This window comes from Zeus faber, assembly GCF_960531495.2.
Source record: "Zeus faber genome assembly, chromosome: 1".
NCBI classification, from domain to species: Eukaryota; Metazoa; Chordata; class Actinopteri; order Zeiformes; family Zeidae; genus Zeus; species Zeus faber.
Genome location: NC_137193.1, coordinates 15,801,448 through 15,823,902, shown reverse-complemented (window position 1 = coordinate 15,823,902; position 22,455 = coordinate 15,801,448). Strand labels below are relative to the sequence as shown.

The window sequence follows — 22,455 nt, the reverse complement described above, 5'->3', positions numbered from 1 at the left end:
AACACATACTTCTTCATGGTGCAAGCTCAGGGCATCATGTTGAGGGACAATGTGAGGACCATTGGCCAGATGATCCGATTGTACACCAATAAGAACAGCACGCTTAACGGCACAGGTAATTCACACACTGTCACAAACCGTTTCCCAGATTATTTTCCTGAAATTGATTAGGCCTACCAGAGAAACGACTCTCTGACTTAAACGGGTTGTATGCTGAAGAAAACTAAAGAACAAACATGTCCCCGAACACCGTTCAGTATACTCTATACGAACTCTGTTTATATCTTTATATGTCATTCCATGCCACGAGGGGGCGCAGAGTGATTCCATGAAATGTATTTCCAGAGCGAATTGCTGGTATTCTATATATGTGACCTACCGCAGCAAAACCCACATTGTCATGCTTTTCTAAAATCCCCAGGAGCCTCCAAATAAGTTGAAAAAGCCTTTCTAGAAGGAAAATTTGATTTTTCCAGAATCGTGTTCCTTTGTGTTTTATTAATCTCTCAATTTATTTTCAAAATCGAGTGTGATTTATAAATAATAGAAAAAATTAAAACCTTGGAGTTAAATATTCCCGTTAGATTACATGAAGAAACACAGTTCACTTACTGAGACGCTGAATAGCGCTGAACAACACCGATCGATCGTTTTCTTTAAAGCAACCTTTCAGGTGAAGATCATTCCTCCATATTCCATTTGATGTGAAGTAACAATGGGAAACCGTTTTGATAGAGTTCAACCTTTAAATCGTACTACTTATACACACACACGGAGACATTATGTATGTTGTGTAGGGGGCGTATACCAACATATACCAACAAAGAAGTAATGTTGACTTCACCTCCGTAAACAAGACGAGGATACTTTAGTTCACTTGTCTGTGAAAACTTTAATCTTTGTGCTGTTATGGATTACGAGAAGTGTGTGGCGGATTTAAATCATGTCATGGACCTTAATCTGACCAGTGCGTTAGATCCAAGACGACAGCGATGCTGAATCTGATATCGGCGTTATCCCGAACTTGGAGAACATTTCAAACACCCGATTTCAACCTGAATGTGACTATGAAACGGAATATTTTCAAGAACCACCGGAGGAGACCGACGATACACCGTTGTTGTTTCAACAGAAGAAGTTGATGATGTGATGAAGTCCATTGAGGTTGGTGATCCAGCTTATGAGCAAATAGCTATGCACAAGATTCTCATGTTTACATGCAAATGAGACCAGGGGCAAAAGAAAATGAAGAGAGGTAGCCACAAGCAGGCTCTCAGAGGGTAGCTGGGGTAGGTCTGGGGTTAGCCCACATAATAACTCCAAGAACTTTGAAGATATTTGGCATACGCACATTTATATATTAAATGACACACCGAGGCTGATGTACCCAGACTCATATTATTGATAGACTTTACATTTTGTTGTGTTGTCCGCACTTTTAAACTCCTAAATTATTCAACTTCTATAAAACATGTATATTCTTACTGTTAAATAAAAGCTTTTTTAAAAACAAAAGATGTTGGTTGTCTGACGCTGTTCAACATTCCCTCAAAACACAAGAACAATGCAGAGATTGCCCCATTCAACGGGCTCTCAAGTGGCCATTTGACAAGTAGCCTTGCGGCTGTGTTGGTCCTCCAAACCATTGGAGGGCCATGCATTCTTGGAGCTGGCTGATTGAAGCCAAGTGTGGGGAAAACTTTGAAGGTGATTTTCTCAGAAACACAGTTTGTCACACCCTTGTCATTAACAAGTCATAGCTTTAAAAGTATTTGCTTGATTTGCACAAGTGACACCTTGTTTTGAAGCTCTGATTCGTCACTTTACAATGATGCGAGGGGGAAAAAAAAAAAAAGTCAAAAGCCACCAAATGTACATAAAGTATGCGGTGGGTCACATATTATTGGGGATAAAAGGAGACCAGGTTTCATGAAACTTTTTGCCTGATCCACGTACAGTGTATCTGACCTTTTATAATTACAAAATTGACATCACCTCCTGAATCCACTGCATAAAGGATGGTGGCATTTTTGCCTTCTAATTAAACAAAATGAGTTGACGGGCCAGCAGAGAGGCAAATGCAATTGCATTTCTTTGATGAGCAAATGAAACAACCTTTAATATAACGTTATTTCACATGAAAAAGATTCTTTTTGTGAAAAATATATTTTTCAAAAGCCTTATTAGCCTGCTATACAGCTATCTACTCAGAAGAATTTGTCAGTGCTTATTGTGTTTTTGGGAAAAATAAATGAAATGTAATTGAATGTAAATGTTAAAGCAATTAGAAAACCAATAAAGTTAAAATAATCAAATCAAAATAAAAATCTTTTAACTTTTTGCCGTCTTCCAGGACGGAATTACAGCCAGATGTTAGATTACAGACATGAAGAAAGCGAGGAGCTGAGCCTAGTGCGCATGTCTGCTGCGCCTGGTGTAGTTTTGCGCTACAGTGATGGACCAACTCGATGCCGTTTTCTCTGGATAATATCACACTTAAAGGGCTTGAATGAAAAAAGTTGATCTTTCTATTTATTAATTGCATGAAGGCTGTTTTGCTGCTTGTAGTGAGGAAGCAGATGGAGAATTTGGACATGGTCTCACGTGGCACGGTTGGTCCGGTGATGAAGTTGCTGCTCCAGGTTATTACTTATTACTATAAATTATTATATATAATAACAGACACGAAATAATTTAGTTTAATTCATTTTCTGCAGTCTTTGTACATCACCATAGCAACATGTTGTCTTGCTTGTTTAGTTTTGCCATCGTACTTCTGCCTCGCTCCCCCTGTGCGCCTCAGGGGCTTGCACCGAAAACACAGAAAGAATCCTTATCACCATTTCGGTTCGTTCTTCTCTTGTTCTGAATATGTCTTTTTGGCCAAAAGGTTCTACTTCTCTTTAAGTATACCACCGCCTTTAGAAGCATCTTTTCCACCAACATTGTTTAACGGCTGCTTATGCTTCTACACACTCGCCACTCTTGTGTCTGTATGAAGATCTGACCGAGTTTGGTGCAGACTTTACCGGTGAGAGGTTGTCAGTAAGCCATAAGGTCCTGAGTTTGATCCCGTACTTGGGCCTAGCTGTGAGTATTCTTAAGATTTTGACCGTTCTGTGACCCCCCCCCCCCCCCTTGCATTGCAGACTACCCTGACGGAAGTAACTCAAGTGAATACCTGGTCCAGCCAACCACGTACCTCCCAGAAAACTTCACCTACGCCCAGAACCTCCCTTGCCCGGAGCGATTACCTTCTATGAGTATGTAGATCAGGGTCTTCACATCCACAAAACACCTGTCCGAACGCCTTACACGTCACTTAACATAAAATACCATATTGTTTTCAAGACTTCTTTGTAAATGAGAAAAGAAAATAGAAAACGGCAGCGTTGCAAGTTACTGGAAACAATGTGCTAGGGCTGGATGACATGGCCAAAAATGTTATTTCGATATGTATTTTTATATTTATCGATGTCGATAGTTATCACGATATACATTTAATAATAATGATCAATTTACAGTTTTAAGTATATTATCATGGCTTTACATTAAACACTCAATAAATAAAATAAAATATTTGTAAACAAAATAAATAATATATACTCATCATTGTCCTCTGAGAACAGTCTGGAAAAGTTCCAGAATCTGCGCTCTGTGATTATATGCGGGGACGTGTGGAGCGGACCGAGGGACTCTCTCAGGCTGTGTCAAACCAGATCTCACTGCAAATCTTTAATAGTGCGGATTTTGCAGAGAGGGGGGGCTGCAGCAGGCTTGGGTTGGGAGGAGGGCAAGTTCGAGTTCAAATTGGTGAAGAGTGCCGCAGCCGGGGACAGAGTGGAGTAAGCCCCGGCGCTCCTGCTGTGCAATTGGCTGTTCATGTCACATGGTGGTTTCTCTGATCTGTACGATTGGCTGTTTTTGTCACATGTTTGTTTCTCTGCTGCATGATTGGCTGTTTGTGTCGTGTCTTTGTAGGTAGAGGGAAAGGACTCTGCATCGAACTGTATCGAAAAGAAACCTCATAAACGTATCATTATCATGGGAGATTTCATCATCAATATTATTAAGATTGTTTAATCGCCCAGCCCTACAGTGCACCATTACGTTCCTGACCGCTCTGTGTAAGTGGGAGGAGCCACACCCCTGAGGCCCCAAGTTCTGTGAGCCAATGGGGTTTGAGCACAAGTTCCGGGTCCTGTGAGCCAATGGAGTTTGAGCTTCACTTCCTCGTTCCGCTGTATTTACTCCGTAAACTGTCGCTGATTTCACCTTATCAATCCACCAAAATCTGTTTCTGAACAAATTTGAGGGGAGAAAAATGCAATCCAGTTGCCGAATCTTCACTCATATTAGAGCCAAGGTCTAATTTAAAAGTTTGCACCGACATTTGTTGCCATTCTGTAAGTTTGTGGGGGGACACCACACCTGGGGATTTTTTTGTTTTATGTAAATGTTGGAAAACAAAATATTTACATCTCCACTAAAAATACGATTGTTCTTGGATTTGTTTGGAGAAACACACAGCGGATCGCGCGTCTACAGTCTACAAACTGCTGCGGTCTACAGTCTATGTACCGTAGACTTTTTTTTTTATGTTTCCCTTTGCAGTTTCTTCACAGAAAGTTGCTATACCTCTTTCTTCTAAAAGATTTGTGCTGGTCTTTCCAGCGCCGCTTGTTATTCTCGGCGTATTTCTCCAGCTGTTGGTGGAGTTACTCTCAGATGGAGGCCAGTTCCAATGTTACTGAAGCCCTAGATTATGTAGATCAGGGCTGCAAATCTGAACAGTTTGTTTCACCGCATGTTTTCTGAAATAGTCAGCACACAAAAAACTGACTGGGTTGTCTTATTCCACAGTTTGTGTGTTAGTCGGCCCATCAGAGGCCCAAATGTATGTGCACAAGCACTGAAAAAGTGAGTTTTTCATTATAGGTCCTTTAAATTATGATTAGTAATAAAAAATATAAAAAATACATTTCTTCTTCGCTCCACAGAGGGTCCCATGGATGTTAATATGACCGAAATCCCCATGGAAGAGATGGAACTGAAGTTCTCTAAGTTTTTTGACGTTCAGTTTGGTGGCCATTGGAAACCAAAGGACTGCAAACCACGTTGGAAGGTGTGTGTGCGTGTGTGTGCTTGGACGCACGTCAGCGCCATATATTCATATTACTCCTTGTATGTTTTTTTCCATATGCCCTTAAAGGATAACAAGGACTAGTTATTCAGTTGTAAAAATCTCTTCCTTTTCTCAGAAAGTAACCACACATTGTTAAATCAGGCATAACGAGCACATTATTATGGAGTTGTGCTTTCTTCAGGGGAAGTGACGCACATTAAAAATAAATAAATACATAACTTATTAAGTCTATGAGTCCAATCCAGTCGTTGCTGGGAATGACAGTAAAAACCTACATTTGTCTGCCGTAGTTGTTTCTTTGGTTAAATGTTCAGGTCCTCTTCTATATTGTAGATTAAGTCGATTTTCTCTTCTATATTTTTAATCAAACATCATTTAATTTTAAACCTACTCAAAATGACTTTCATTCTGAGTATGTACTATGCAGAGTATGTACAATGTCTGAAAGACTTTTGGGATTTGATCCTAGGCCACTATGGGCATATGTCTTAGCACTTCACCAATGGCTGGGTGAAAGGTAATATTACTGTTTATTGGTTTTCACTGTTATTATATTATGATGTTAACTGCTGAGCCAAAAGTTTATTCTGATATGAGCTCTGAAATATTTAACAGAATTTTATTTAAAAACGGAATGGATGTTCAATCGGTGTTTATAACAGATCTTTGACTATAAGGAGAGGTGATGGACAGCTGTCTACGATTATTATACGACTATTTCTAACCATTAAAGAAAAATAAAACAAAATACAGCCTGATGACAGGAATTTGCTGCTGCTTGTTTTAGGTGGCCCTCCTGATCCCGTTTAGGAACCGCCATGAACATCTGCCGATCCTCTTCCAGCACCTCACCCCTATGCTGCAGAAGCAGCGGCTTCAGTTCGCCTACTACGTCATTGAACAGGTGTGTGTGTGTGTGTGTGTGTGTGTGTGTGTGTGTGTGTGTGTGTGTGTGTGTGTGTGTGTGTGTGTGTGTGTGTGTGTGTGTGTGTGTGTGTGTGTGTGTGTGTGTGTGTGTGTGTGTGTGTGTGTGTGTGGTCAAGGCTGAAAATTAAAAATAAATGAACAATAAATCAGTCCTACTGCTTTGTTGGGCACCAGTTAAGAGCCTAGGTTCCAAACCCTGCACAGGCTGGAGACTGAAGAGAGATGCTGTAGTTTGACTGAGAGCGGTGTAGTTGGAGCTGTAGTATTTTAAAGTCTCCAAGAAACTTTATATTTTACCTTTAATGCAATCTATGGGATGCTCCCCAACCCTCTTATTTTTGTGTGTGTGTGACCCATCTTTAGTTACTGCTCTTGCCCTTGTCTTTCTCCATTAAATCGCTGTGCCCCGCACACTTACGCGTGGGCCTCTTTCAGACGGGGAGCCAGCCCTTCAACAGGGCAATGCTGTTCAACGTGGGCTTCACGGAGGCCATGAAGGACCTAGATTGGGATTGCCTGATCTTCCACGACGTGGACCACATCCCCGAGAACAACCGCAACTACTATGGCTGCGGCCAAATGCCACGGCACTTCGCCGCCAAGCTGGACAAGTACATGTACATGTGAGTGAAGAGACGATGCTGCTATGGAAATGCTCTGCGTGATCACTGCATTAGCACCTTCCATGGGAAGAGTGTGGATCACATTGTTAGCCCTGATCTTAACAGTTACAAACATGAAGCATCGTCTGCGTTGTCTTGTTTTGGTCCAGATTTAACTCTACCCCACGATGATGTTTTTCAGTCATACAAAAAAAGTGTTCAAATCTGCTCCTAAATGAACATAATTACGACTTAAGTTAGAAGTTAGATTTAATTTGTGCTTTGAAGACTTCTATAAATGTTGTTTTACAGTTTCCCGAAATTCTTTTAACTAACTAAATGCAATGAGAGAAAGTCATTACATTATCTGAGTCGTTTGAAATTCCACAGTGATAATTCTTTGCTTTTGCTCTTTGCTGTGGACTTTTTTTTCATGTTTTTCCTTTGCACAACAAGCATATAAATGGTGATTGATCATTTGTTAATTTGCAACTAAATGACAAATTGGCAGTAATTCATTCACTTTGGTAGTCTGCCGATGATGATGCGATGATGATACTTACTTGGAGAGAAGTGGAGACCATCATTTGCTCCACTAGTGGGGAGGTTGTAGTGTCTTTGTACTATGTACTGCATGTGTCTGCTGCTTTGAGGTAACGGCCAGACTTCTGCTTTGTACCTGGTGCTTTCCATTGACGCTGAAGGGTAAGACTTCTCCTCTCTACCACCCTTACAGGTGACCTTAGAGACGTAGCGTTTTAGGGTTAGAGATGGGACACTCAATTCTATTTTTGGCGGTCTCCACCCCCCCCCCCCCCCCTCCCAAAAACACCCCCACCTTTCCAAAACTCTCCTTGCAGGAAGTACAGAATAAAGCTCTTAAGTGCGACAATGATTGTTAACTCTCCTGGTTCACCAAAGTGGGAAACATTTTCATGTCTGTATTCTCTCTCTCCCGGGCTCTTTCTCCTTGTTGTCATTAAACTGGGGACGTGTATCGTTATTGTAAAACACCTCACATTTATTTATTTATTTGTTTGTTTGTTTAAAAGTAGTTTTCTCCTTGTTTTGAAGGCGACATTACTGTGAAGTAATCCAATTTTTAGGAGCTTGAGTCATCGTCCGGCTTCCCATTTTTTATTCTTTTTTATTTATTTTCTTTAATTTTCTGTTTGCAGACTCCCGTACAGTGAGTTCTTTGGCGGCGTGAGCGGGCTGACAGTGGAGCAGTTTCGCAAGATCAACGGCTTTCCCAATGCATTCTGGGGCTGGGGAGGCGAGGACGATGACCTGTGGAATAGGTTTGTGGAAGCACAAGTTCAGCTCACACTCTGGATTTCTTTATTTTGTTTCTTTATTTCTTTTAACTTAGGGTCGTTCACTGGCTGAACCTATTCCACATGTCATCCTTTTTTCTGCGTTTGAATTTTGGCTGCAATATCAACAATGAATTTGCATCATTAATAGTTTTTATTGGCTTAAAATGCTGTTTGCTTTGTACGCTTTTCATCAGTTTTAATATTATGTAAATGGTGATTACCTTTCTTTCGGAGAGGTTTGTTTTCTACTTGTAATTTCCGTAAAGGTGTGATTTCTGTCATAGTGTGTACTTGCAGTCAGCAACCAGTCACTCTGGTTGTTTTTTTATTTGATTATATTTCAGACACTTTGGAGGTCTTACACAAAGGTTTTTATTCTGGCCTTTTTGTTGTTGTTGATAAGTAAGTCTTGGTCTCTGGCCCTTGCCCCACAGGGTTCACTTCGCCGGTCTAAACGTCACACGGCCAGAGGGGGAGATCGGCAAGTACAAGTCGATTCCGCACCACCACAGAGGAGAGGTGCAGTTCCTCGGCAGGTAAGCCACATTTATTTTGGTCGCCAGGTTCACTATCGTAGTCAAAGCTAAATTGTTGTGCATTCTGCGACCTGCACAACAACAGAATTTGGGCCGAGCAGGAGGTGGCCGAATCGATGCTAATAATTGTGCGGCTCCCACCCCTTGTCCCCCTTCCCTCCACCCCCCTCCCCGAAGGTACAAACTGCTGCGGTATTCCAAGGAGAGGCAGCACCTGGACGGCCTCAACAACCTCCACTACAGTCCCGCGGTCTCCCTGAGCGGCCTGTACAAGAACATCACGGTGGACCTGCACCCGGAGCTGGCGCCCATCTCTGACTACTGACCCCCATATATATATATATATATATATATATATATATATATATATATATATATATATATATATATATATTCGCCTCTCTCCCGTTAGCCATTCCCTGTCCTGCACACCCCCCCCCCCCCGCCCGCAACTTTCCCCCGGCGGCAGACCTGTTGCATTGCAGCAGCAGGAGGATTTTGGGGGGTGGCGGGGCAGGGACAGGCGGATCCTCGTGATGCGGCCAAGAAAACCTTCGAATCCAACAGGAATACAAAGAAAATGTCAAGATAGAGGCGGCCTCTTTAAAGCGAACATTTTATTGTGTGTGCGTGTGATAAGTGAATGTGATCGGCGTGTTGCTAAGTGCTGACAGAGTGAGAGAGTGTGAGCGGGCGAGTGAACGGCCACAAGTCGCTGCATGTCTTATGTGTCCGCGCTGGCTTGATTGACAAAAAAATGAAAGTTGGCGCCCCCTCCCCCTCAAAAGAAAATAGTCGGTTTCGGCAGCTTCACTGTTGTTTACTGCGAAGCCTTAACATGGATGGCGCCGGCCTTTTTGGCTGAGAACGGCAGCGCGTTGCTCCCCTGCATCCTCACCCGTCACCCTTTGAGAAAAAAAGCCAACAACACTATCTGTTCATTTGTATCGTTTTTTTTAATGGTGATATTTTTTTTAATTTTTTTTATTTTTATTTTTTTAATTGTGATTTTTATTTTTTATTTTTTTATTATTTTTTTCCCCTTCTTAAACATATCATTTTGTTTTTCTTTGAGAATATATTCCTTAATGACGGAGGAGAGACGTGGGTGACGGTGACTTAAATGTTTCTTGATGTACATTTCATGTTTTTATTTGTTCTTTTTTTTTTTTTTTTTAATGTTTTGTATTTCGGAGGTTTTTATTTTATTTTTTTCATGAAGGACTCCTGTTTCATATCAGGGCAAGCTTTACACGTTTTTTTTTTTGTTTTTTTTTTGTTTTTTTCAGGTAATTCAAATATATATTTTTTGGGCTCTACCGCTGCTGAAATCCGCATGCACAGAACATGTATGTAAATATTGATTCGTCTTCGAGCTCGAGCGCAGAACACAGATATGTAAATATTGGCCTTTTATTCGCTCGGGCGGGTCAGGTGGTTATTCCAGTTAGTTTGAATTTTATATTTTATTTTCTTTGGCAGCTACTTCCTCTCTGAGAACTTAACAAGAGTGAGTGGTGTCTTCCTGACGGACTGACAGGGGGGAGGGGGGGAAGACATAGAGGACGTTTGGCTTTGGGGAAGAAGGAAAAAAAAAAAAAAGAAATATCCAAATCTCTAGATCTGACTCAATCTTTTGCATGCCAGATGTTTTTCAGATGTTTTTTTTTTTTTTTTTTTCTCCCTTTTCCAAACATAATTTATTTGATCATTTTTGAGATGTGTATATTTCTTAATTTAGCCTTTTTATTGAGTATTTTTTTCTCTCTTTAGAGGTGCACTGTGTGTGTGTGTGTGGGGGGGGGGGGGGTCGTCCACAGTAGCAGTTGGGACGGCTGTGTGACTGCTGAAAGAAGCATGTGCCATATCTTTTGTGTGTGTGTTTGTTTGTACGCTTCTAACAAGTCGAGGGTCTGATTAGAGCTCATACTGTGTGTGTGTGTGTGTGTGTGTGTGTGTGTGTGTGTGTGTGTGTGTGTGTGTGTGTGTGTGTGTGTGTGTGTGTGTGTGTGTGTGTGTGTGTGTGTGTGTGTGTGTGTGTGTGAGAGACGTGAGTCAAGTGCATTTTGGGACCGGACCATGTGGCTAACATAGATGGACATTGTACTGTACCGTAACAGTTTGGACAGGTGGGGGGCTGCTTTTGTTTGTTTTGTATCGTGTCGTTCGTTTTTTTTTGTTTTTCTTTCTTACGACATATCCATGGCAGCGAAGCAGTTTAGACGAGGGCCGGAATGAGAGAACGCCAGCTGAGACCCGAAAGCTGCGGCTGTTCTTGAGTGGCACTGGTTGAGACTTGGGCCATGAAATCTTTAATTTGTTAAAGCTTTGAGCACAACAAAGGGATGGCGAGACATTTGTTGGATGTGACATTTGTTTTTGTCCCTAGTTTGCCTTTGGACTTTTGTGTGTGTGTGTGTGTGCGCGTGTGTGCATGGGGGGGGGTTCAGTACTTAAAAGCTTCTCGAAACACTTTTTCTTCCCTTTCTAAATATTTGGCCTCAAATATACATTTGGGTTCAAAACGGCTTTAGCTCCGAAAGGCTTTTGGGCGTAGAGTGCAGTGACGGCCGGGAGATGTTTACAGGACCTGCCCTCGGAAGCGGGTGCGTCTGAATCGGGGCGGCTGCGGAAATCGGGGTTCAGATCTGAGAGTAGATGTTGCGACCAACCAGGAACTCATGTTCAGAGGCAAACAGTTTTATTCAACGGATCTTCTCTTTAGAAGCGTACTTTTGCCAAAGACCACCTCTTCTTAGTTGTGTTGTTTCTTTTAGTTTTTGTTTTTGTTTTTTTCCCCTCTCCCTGCTGTGCATATTGAGCTCTTCAAACCTGTCATCAGTCATGGTTTAGCTCCCAGTGGTATTATTATTATTGCCGTCGTTGTCACATGGGGGAGAATCTCTTATGTGTTACACCCCCCCCCCCCACCCCCCCGCCCAAAAAAAAAGAAAAAAAGCTTAGCTTGTTTTCACAGAGAGAACCAGACTCCCTGGTTTGGGACGCTGAGAGAGAGACCACTTTTCCTCCGTGTCTGTCCCGGCCGACCAGTTGACTCTGTCCAGTGTCAACCGCGTTTCAAGTCGAACATCCCTGCTTCTGGTTCCCTCCTCCCTGTCTCACCATTTAGTGTTAGTCCATCAAGAAAAAAAAATGCCTTCTTAGAATTTTCTATTTGCATTTCTAAATAGATATATACACACTTTAAACACATTAGAAAGTACATTTCAAGTATTTCTCATCCCTTACCCACCTGCTTGTCAGCAGCTGGAGTGGATCCCCTCCATCCGTCTGGCATTGTTGCACCACACAGGGCAAATGGCATCGCGGGTATTAAACTGAGTACCGGGATGTAGTGCATTTATTTTATTTTTTGCTTTGTTTTTGTTTTAACAAACTGCTTTGTACCTTCTGACTGAGGTCACAGGGTAGGACGCCAAAATCCCAGGAATGTATTAAGTCTTAGACTAGTGCCGAACAGCAGGGAGGGATGGGGGGGGGTCCCTGATGCCAAAACATTCGAGAATTTCAGTATTTATTAGAATGGAATTAGTGGAGGCTCCTTGTCACTGAAATCACTGGTGCTTGAGTATTTGGAGTTGCACATTTTATTTCTCGCCTGGTGAGGAAGAGGGAGAGCAGGCATTTATCAATAATAAAAAATAAAAACACATAAAAAACAAGACATTTCAGATAACTATATTTACCATAGCGCAATTGTAAAAGTGTTACATTTTGCAGTATTCATATTTGTGCCTTGATTTTTATTTCATTTCATTATTTTTCAGGCTGTTTTCACTTTGCGTAGTTGATTAAGAATTGTCTTGGTTTTTTTTTTTTTTTAAACTGGACTGCACATGCTTCATATTTTATTTGATTATTTTTTTAATATGACATTCTTTGTTACATTCAATGCAATACCAACCGGCTGAATACGATTCTTAAAAGTGTGTGTGTGTGTGTGTGTGAGGGGGGGGGGGCCCTTTCCCCCGGATTGCGCATTAAGGTGTATTATAGTCCACCATTTCAGTTATTAAATATATGGCCCCTCTGACCTCACAAAGGAAGGTAAGGGGTGAAACGCTGGCTCACGAGTGGTCAGAATCCTCCATCATTCTTATTCAGTATTTCTTTTTGCCTCGTGTTTACCAGGCCCTCGTGGCCTTGCGTAGAGAAGTTTCATCCCCGCCAACGTAACCGGGACCAGCGGGCACGAGCTGGGGAACCCGCTCGTGCCTAACAGTACTCATAGCTTTAGGGTAATTGCAAGAAAACCTTCCCCCCTTAATGTCCGAAGTGCTCTATGTAGAGGGAGCAAAGGTGTCGGTGGCATGTTGCCCTGGAGCGCCACTCTCCAGGAGGCCCCGCTGCACGACGCTGCCAGCTGCGAGGAGCGGCCTGTAGGTGGCGGTGGGAGCCTACTCCATCAGAGGCCGGCTGGCGGGCGGCAAGGCGAGACGTCAGGCTCCCAGTTATTATTTATTCACTGTACTGTACGTAGTGTTGAACAGGCTGCTGGCGTTTGTTTCCAGAGACCATTGAACAGTTTTTATTGAAAAAGGATCAAAGCGACGCACTCGAGTCCGGGGGGTGGTAGTGTCGTCGTTCGATCTCCCGCTTCACGTCGTCAGACCAACACGGTCTTTGGTGACGGACAGTTTAAAACGTTGTTTTTTTGTTTGTTTGTTTTTTTTTTGGTCAACAGACGATGAATAAAAACTGAAATGCCATGTTCTGGGAAACCGCTCATACTGCCTCCTTTTTTTTTTTTTTTTTTTTTGTCCTTCGAGTTGATTATGCAAGTATGCACTGTTAATGACCGTCAACCATTTAGTTTGTAGTGCTCGCTCCTTAGCGAATGATCTGCGTTGTTTCAATGGCTAAGATGAGCATATGAACATACACATTCAGCGGTTAGATGTATTAGGAATATCTGTCGAGAGATAGATTGTTTGGTTAACAGTAGTTTTGGATATACATTTTGGTGGAAATCTCTTGAATACGGCAATTGGTCATTTTCAAAAACCCATGCAAATGTAAAGAATGATTAACAAATGTATTTATTCTCAACAAAAAGACCTAAAATCAGTTAAAGGTCATCAGTAATGACTCTCAAAACAGACTGGGAAAAACAGGAGTCTTTCTTTATAGCAGAAATTCCCTGGAAATCATAGGGATTTCACAGCACAAACAAGTAATCAAGGACGGCGTACGTATATTCTTGCGCGTGTCGGCTAAAAAGAACAAGCTACAACTTGTGGAACGGGAGAAAAAAAAAATAAAGTCTCAAAAATGGATCTCAACAAAGCTGAGTGCCCTGGTGCTCGCACAACACCGCATAAACAGGCATTGTGCGTTGTCATGGGTGCGCGTTGGCGACCACGGCCGTGGTGGTGTAGGAGAAGGGGCTGAGAAGCAGGGCCAAGGTGTAGTGGCGGTGACCGTCGGCGTGGGCCTCAAACACCACCTGCATGCCCAGGGAATACAAACAGTATTTGTGTCCGCAGTCACTAAACAAAACCTTTGCAGAACAAAGTGCAGTCAGCCACGGCGATTCATCAAACTGATGACGTTTGGCCGGGTTGTTCCCAGAATTATTTCCACACACGAGGGGACAAACTGGGTCAGCTGTACGACCCGCAGCGTGAAGCTACTTGCACCCCTTATCCCACTCCGGTCGATGTTCTTGTAAACCTAGTTGGCAAAAAGGGCAACGCCACGTACGATTGCTCTCATGATCATGATCTTCCCCTACTGTAAAAAAAAATACTGTATATGTGAAAATGTATATCAAAATATAGGCTTATCTGGTCGGTTTTAGAATTAAAAATGTTATATCATATAAAATATAATTATATAATATTCTTATAATATATGAATAATGCTATAATTAGATGTTCTTAGCCTGCTTCACACCTAAAATTACAAACAACAAGAACAAGTTGTGTCGAACTCCGCTATATTTTGTGATGCGAAACTGAGACGCAGTACATCCGATGGCCACTAGGGTGGGAGGATCCGACTGTCGGATACGATTACGCATTTGGTGTGAAGCAAGCTTTAGAATCGCATAGAATTTAGAAACTGTTCAGTCATAAAGACTAAATGTGCCATGGATAAATATTAATGTAAAAAGGTTAATTTATTACTCACGCGCTATTTAGCTACACAAAATCTTTATTTCTTACTATGTAGGAGCTTTAGGTTCCCATTCTATGTGTTCGTGCTCTGTGATGTAACCCCTGCTATCTATTTGTTTATATTTGCTTTCCCTCTCCATCCTCTATAACTTTCTTTTGAAAGTGTTTGGGAAGAGGTGGGTGGCATTCAACTCCAAAATCTTTCTGATTGTCATCAATCCCTCTGCATTTGGCCGAATGGATGTATAGCCAATATTAGGGTGATGATATCAGGAAAATAAATGGCCCCGGCCGTCGCCAAACAAAGAGCTTTGTCTGTCATACTGAAGGCAGAGGTTACATTAAGATGACCAGAAGACAGAGGAAGTTCGGGGTATTAGGTTTACAGAAATTGTTTCCATATTTAATCAAAATAATAACAATTCATTATGGCAATTGATTTTTATTTCTGTATAACCAGCTGTGGCAATGGAGGGAATCTAGCTATAAATCTAACAATAATAATGATAATATTGTAAAACTAAATTACGAAAAAAATGAATAAAATAAAATAATATTTCCTTAAAATACTTGCATCAGCCATTTCGTGGAAAGGTGAGGCCCCCTGCGCCTTCCAGTAAGCCTTGGTATCAAACTCAACACTGTAGACCCCAGCGGGGAACTGCTGCTCTGTGATGAGATTGTGGATCTCCCCGGTCACATCTGTCACTCTGGGAATAAAAACAAAAACAATCAAATCACATCCACCTGCTTGTGGAACTTGGCAGTTGGCATCGTGGCATGTGAATTTAATTTAATTTAATCAACATTTTCAAATCATGCCATGCCATCAGAGGTTTAGTAATGGGAAAGTATTGTCATTCAGTTTATGTCGAAACTCCTTCAAAGGGCTGTCGCTGAACAAACTTACTGCCAACTTATCCAACAACAATCTCTCGATGACAAATTTCAAACTGGCTTTCGGTTCTGTCATTCCACGGAAACTGCCTTGAACAGAGTAGTCAATGATTGAGTAATCACTGTTGATTCTGACCTACTGCAACATAATTGTTGCTGCTTCATGACTTGAGTGCAGGTGTTGACACTGCCGACCACAGCATACTTTTAAGCCACTCGGAGAAGCACATTGGTATCCAGGGGATGGTGCTTTCACGGTGTCATTCATATTCCATGTGTAAGTTACAATAATACAATCTCTGAATTTTTGAAGTAAAGTTTGGTGTACCCCAGGGATCGGTCCTTGGCACTATGCTCTTCTCTTTCTATATTCTTCCCCTACACTGATGATACACAGTTGTATGTACTGGTAAAGCCAAATGACCTTTCCCAACTCATAAAATTAGAGGCATGTCTATCAAAAGTACATGGGTATAATGGATGGGTATGAACTTTCTACTGTTAAATGCTGATAGAGTACAGTTATTAGTTGTTAGACCAGCCAAATATGGACATTTGTTTGAGAACTTGAGTGTTAATATCAATGGTTGTATTATTCCTGAAAGCTCGAGCATCAAAAACCTTGTCCGACCTTCAAGTGTCATATCAAGGCTATTACCAAGAAAGCATATTTTGATCTTAGTAAACTTGCTAAATTCCGACCTATTCTATCAAGTTCAAGTTCAAGTTCAAGAGGTTATTTGTCACTTCCATACTATACATACGGTCATACGCATATGCAGTGAAATGTCATGACACCCGGTGATTAGGCACATAAGCTCTATCAGCTCTAAAAATGCTATCACTGCACGATGCTGAAACTGTAATCCATGCATTTGTATCCTCCAGACTGAATTATTGTAACGCCCTTTTCGCTCGTCTTCCGAGTTGTGCTGCTAGAAGTATTCAGCTTTGTTCAGAATTGCTGCAGCTAGAATCTTGACAAAAAAACATAAACATTTGACCATATATAACCCATCCTGGCCTCTCTTCACTGGCTACAAGTGCAAGCTAGAGCTGATTTAAAGGTTTTTCTTTTAACTTATAAGACCTTGCATGGACTTCCTCCACCTTACTTATCTGAGATAATTATACCATATACACCAGCACGCCCTCTTCGCGCTCTCTCGATGCTGGTGTCCTGGTCATTCCCTCCGTTAACAAAAAAATCCGATGGTTTCAGAATATTTGCCGACCGTGCCTCATATCTCTGGAGAGGGCTCCCAGTACATGTCAAAGGAGCACGCTCAGTTGAAATCTTTAAATCAAGACTGAAAACCTACCCGAGAACAAAGAACTTTATGGAATCTTCAAATAAAAATTGATTGATTGATATTAAGAATCTACTGTTGTTGCAGGCCGCAGTGCACGGGGTCCAGTTTAGTCACAGCAATTGTACCCGAATTACAGTTTTCTGAGATCTCGTGAAACGCGACAAAAATGCTCTATTGGTTTAAAAAAAAATAAAATAAATGTAAGTCAACTCAAACTAATTGCACGCCAAACAGTAGACCAATATAAGTCAGTTCAATCAAGAGTGGTTATTAGTGCAAAGCATAGCGCATCACAATGGCGAAGAAATTATGACATGCAAGATGTGATAAATGTGCAATTTACTGGGATAAGCCTGCACCAGTGGCGTAACTACTGATGGTGCAACAGGCGCAGATGCACTGGGGCCCATCCCATTGGTGCGCCAGCGATCGGGGCGCTCGCCATCTGCGCTGCGCTCTGGCCATTTTGTTCCACTCAGTTCCTTATTGAACGAAACAGAGGAGCAAAAGAAGCACCGTGCGTAACGGGGACACTCTCTCAGACACTTTCTTACCGGGGCCCATCACCATCATGTCACGCCACTGGCCTGCACTCTCCCTTCAAAGCCAGAGCCCTCCACAGCCATACCAAATTGGATGATGATGTCACAAGGCACCCCGCTTCAGAGGGCGTGCTGGTGTATATGGTATAATTATCTCAGATAAGTAGGGTGGAGGAAGTCCATGCAAGGCCTTATAAGTTAGGCCTTTATAAGTTAGCTGAGGATGGGTGATATATGGATGGGTGATAATATGGTCAAATGTTTTCGTTTTTGTCAAGATTCTAGCTGCAGCAATTCTGAACAAGCTGGAGACTCCTAGCAGCACAACTCGGAAGGCGGGCGTTGGAGGATACAAATGCATGGATTACAGTTTCAGCATCGTTCAGTGATAGACACGAGATAGGGTACCTTTGCTCGTTTACTTCCAGTACGTTGGCTCCGGTAACACTTTTTTTCCCCACTAATTATGCCTGCAGCTATAATGGGATGTGGATCAAACTTGGCCCACAGCATTTGTGGACAGCCCCGAATACAGATCGCATTCAATTGTGTCCGTGGGTTTGATGCTTTCTGAGCGCCAGACATTGTCACATTACAGGGACATGTGACACTGTCCAGAGGAATCAGAATCTGGGCAAAATCGTTTATATATTAAATGAATAAATACATGTATAAGTAAATACAAAGTACTTTTGTCAGGAAAGTCAATAAAAATGAGAAATAAATCATTACAAACAGAAATACAACATGGGACATATTTTCCATTTGTAATATTTACCCGCTAGCTACTAATGTCCACTCTCCGTTGGCCCCTTTCCTAGACAGTTTGAGGGCCACAGAGGCCGCCGGGGAGCCCTTCACTGCGTCCAGGATCTTGACCATGAGGGGACACTTGGTGTCTGTCTCTCCATGCTTCTCCTGGAGCACAGAAACAAAGGTCAGAACCATGGAGGCCTGGAGCCTTGACGCACTCGGCTTTCAACTCTGAATAAACCTTTATCCCCACAAATGATACAATCCTGTTGGGAATTTCATTTGTTGTAGTAGCGATATGAGGGAAGGAAAACATTGAGGGGTCGATAAATCGAGGAATCCAACTTACTACTGTTCATCATGTTGTGTTTGAGGACCAGCTTGTGTACAATATGGCGACACAAATGACAAACATCCCAGAATAAGGACATCAGATGATGGGTAGAGGTTAAATAGAGTAAATTCCGGTTCTCTATTTTTCAACCGAAGCCTTTTTAAAGGGGACCAATTGTGAAAAACTTACTTTTTCATTGCTTGTGCACATACATTTGGGTCTCTGATGGGCCTTCTAACACAAACTGTGAAACAACACAACCCAGTCAGTTTTTTTGTGGGCTGTCTGTTTCCGAAAACGTGTCCTGAAACGCGCCGTTCAGCTTTGTGTCTCAGTCCTACTTAACATTGAGATAGAGTAGAATAAGAACCGCCCCCCAACCCGAGTAACTCTACCCACGGCTAGAGTGTCACCGCTAGCGGCTAAGAGCTAAGCCAAGAGCTGAGCCAAGAGCTGAGCCAAGAGCTGAGCCAAGAGCTGAGCCAAGAGCTGAGCCAAGAGCTGGTGTCGGCAACCAAAGTCGGAACAAACTTTCAAATGAGGCCTCGTAGATTTAATACTAGCGAAGATTCGGCAACTGGATTGCTTATTTCTTGCCTCAGATATGTTCAGAAACAGATTTTGGTGGAATGACGAAATCAGTTAAAGTTATGGACTAAATACAACGAAACCTAGAAGCTCAAACGCCATTGGCTCACGGCACTCGGGGCCTGGCTGCTCCTTTACATTTAAAGCTGTACAAAGAGAATCAGCTCGTTTTGTCACAGGATGGTTTTGGGGCATGTTAGAATGGCTCGGATGCATAATCTGAGCGCTGCCATTAAAGACTGTTGCTGCAGATTATTCTGGGAAATAAATGTTCCATTAAATTATGGGATTTGTGGGAAAGCTGGGAAAGCTATAAATAGTATTTATAATAAGCTTGGCATTATTGAGACATTCAGTTCAAACACAAAAATATATATATGTATGTGTGTATATATATGTATGTATATAATAAAATAAAAACCCTCAAATATATATACACTTGCCAAAGCTGTCACAGCCACGTGCGTTTTCACAGAGAACCCGTTTGGAACCCTGTAATTATCATACCCGGCCGTTGAGTCATTAGCAACTTATACTTGTGCAAATCGATGTTAGTGTGATTATACCAACAGTGAGGTTGTGCAATTCGCAAATAAATGAACACACACACGCACACCTGAAAACAGTGATGTATTACATTTTACACGTGTTTGTGATTTAGGTCCCAAATCTTCAAAATGTTCAGACAATATCAAAAAGTACCGTAACATATTTGATTATGTATTGAATTATGACTCCTCCAGTATCATTTCACATTGGAGTCTTAACGCTACGTTCACACCGCAACCCGCATGAACTGACTGGCATGCACAGAAGTACCATAGAAGCCATCGCATGGAAGTAAACATGGCCGGAGATGCACCGCGGGCCGGTGGCGGCACGGTGGCGGCACGGTGGCTGTCTGGCGGCGTGGGACCGTGTACCTCCGCTCAAGCACGCGGACAAAATCTTTAAATCCAGACGGGGGCACAGTGCCTTTTTGTTTCGTTCAATCAGGAAATTCAGCAAAATCTAATACATCTGCACACACACACACACGCACGCACACACACACACACACACACACACACACAAACACACACACACACACACACACACACACACACACAATTTTAGATCCCGTGCTATTCATTAAACGTGGCGACGTGGGTGCTCCTTTGCAGGGTCGTTTTTATTTATCTATTATTTATTTTCCCTCCCTGCGCTGCTTAACGGCCGCGGTGAGGGTAGCTCTGCTTGCCGGCACCGATGTGGGGGCGGCGGAATACCGAGTTTACCCCTGTGTTTTTCGCGAAACACAGGGGTACTTATTTTTTGGCGTCCTCGGCCCATGAACATTGTTTGCACGCAGTCTGTGATATTAAAAACCCCTGCTCGTGAGTGACGTAAAAGTTGCATGAATTCCGATTTCACTGTTCAGATTGACGTCGCATTGCAAAACATCAGACCTGTATATGATTTAGGACCACATACTGTATGAAAGCCTAATTCTAAATTGAAAATATCAGATTCCATCTGATTTGTGCTGTTCACACTATCAAGGAAAAACACATCTGACTCACATATGAGCAAAAACGTGGCTGACTGATCTGTTTTATGTTTGAACAAGTAAGCCTTAAGTAACATTTAAAACCTTGTGTTTACCCAACATAGCCTGGTAGTTGTAAAATCACCGTCTGACACGAGTGTTATTTTAAAAAAGCATGCCTTTGGAAATAATGGGATATTTCTAATGGTAAGAAATGGGTTGTGCTCAGCTGTTTAAATGCTATACCACCTTTCTGCTTCATTGCTATTGTTTATCACCTGGATTTACTGTATGTTAAAAAAAACCATCAGGATCTTAAACCTGCCATTTACCATAAACTGTAAAATAGCTTAATTGATTGCCCACTGTCTCTCAAGTTTATAAATCTTTGCTGTGCTGTCTTAAGAGGACATTACATTGGTATTGTTACATTACATTTAGCAGACGCTTTTATCCAAAGCGACTTATTGTCTGTGAGTACATTTCGGCTTTTAGCTTTTCTGTTTTCAACAATGTCCTCGTGTTCATATGAACTATTTTGTGCATTTTTCTATGAGGATGACTTCACATGCTTTGATATACAGTAGAGGCCCACGGAGTGGAAAAAGTTGACTTGAAAAGTCACAACGCAGAACTTGGTTCACCGCAAGAGAAGGTGCAATACAGACCTGGTCTACAGCGCACTAACTCGCTCCCTTTTGTCAAGAATGTGACTTGTACACCTGTAAATGTCTTTACACCATTTTCAGATGTGCAAAGGTGCACCACCACCACCACTCACACACATACATTCACTCACCAGAGGTGCAGAGTTGCAGACCAGGAGAGCAGCGGCTAAGAGCGCACAAAGCAGTGAGCTAAACATCTTAGAGCCACACCAGCTGGCAAGTTAACTCAACAGACAGACAGAAAGACAAATACATGGACGGAGTGGGCGCCTAGCATGTACACATCACCACCCCAGCCCTTAGTGCTACTTTATCCTGGCCCTTATCCCCACTTACGCCCACTTGGTTGCCCCATCGGAGTGGGTGCCTGTGCCATGTCTGTTGACCATGTCAATAACTGGACAATGAATAACTAGCACACAACAAGGCTCGTAGTGCGTCAAGAACGATTAACCGGCACAATGCATTTACCATTTGCAAAACTTTTTTTTTATGTTGGCATGAAATTAAAAGGTCATGAAAAGCAACTCTTGCTTTTTGTTCGACTGAAATTCAATACATATGGCACAAACAAATTCTTTTTGGTAGTTTTTCCACTCATTTGATCAATTTTAGCTGGAAAGCCATTTTGTTGAAAATCCTATTGCGTGTATATGCTGAAGCTGGTTTTGTTCAGCTCACCTCTAGATAGAACCAGGATGCAATGACAGGAGAAAAGCCTTACGATGACTTTTAAAAAACTATATGCTAAAAATAAATTGAATAAAGTTACATTCCTTAACTTACTTAACTTACTTTATCTATATAAATCGAGGGAGTGGGAAAGCGATGGTGTGATTTGAGTCGTACATATTAAATTCAATCCTAAGATAACATTTGCACTGAAAAAACTATTTCAACCAAAGTTAAAACTTGCATTGTTTTCATAATGGGTTTTCCTCTTATGTCGCAATGTGACAAATTATCTCTTGAACTTGAAAGGCTCAACCATATTGACAAGTGTAAGGATGTTCTTTGCTGTTGGATGCATACCAAAGACATTACCTGAAAAACAGATTTCAGTTGGCATGTCCTAGAGTAGCTGTTTTTCTTGGCCATGAGTTTCAGTGTGGTTTCGACGAGCTTTGTGATTTAAGTGAAACCTGGACACTCACATGTCGCA

At 41.9% G+C, this 22,455-nt stretch overlaps 2 protein-coding genes across 2 annotated transcripts; one reads left to right on the top strand and one right to left on the bottom strand.

Moving 5' to 3' along the window:
- On the top strand, positions 1–8,855 carry b4galt6 (UDP-Gal:betaGlcNAc beta 1,4- galactosyltransferase, polypeptide 6; the record flags this gene model as incomplete). The annotated part of the gene is made up of 8 exons (XM_080001892.1): positions 1–115; positions 3,150–3,263; positions 5,001–5,125; positions 5,934–6,050; positions 6,509–6,696; positions 7,854–7,976; positions 8,429–8,530; positions 8,708–8,855. The coding sequence occupies exons 1-8, from the start codon at positions 16–18 to the stop codon at positions 8,853–8,855; spliced, it is 1,017 nt and encodes a 338-aa protein (XP_079858018.1). The 5' UTR covers positions 1–15.
- A 5,034-nt stretch (positions 8,856–13,889) lies between these two features.
- ttr (transthyretin (prealbumin, amyloidosis type I)) lies at positions 13,890–18,370 on the bottom strand (the record flags this gene model as incomplete). The annotated part of the gene is made up of 3 exons (XM_080009043.1): positions 13,890–13,997; positions 15,245–15,380; positions 18,201–18,370. The coding sequence occupies 3 exons, from the start codon at positions 18,368–18,370 to the stop codon at positions 13,890–13,892; spliced, it is 414 nt and encodes a 137-aa protein (XP_079865169.1).
- Between the last annotated feature and the right edge of the window lie 4,085 nt (positions 18,371–22,455).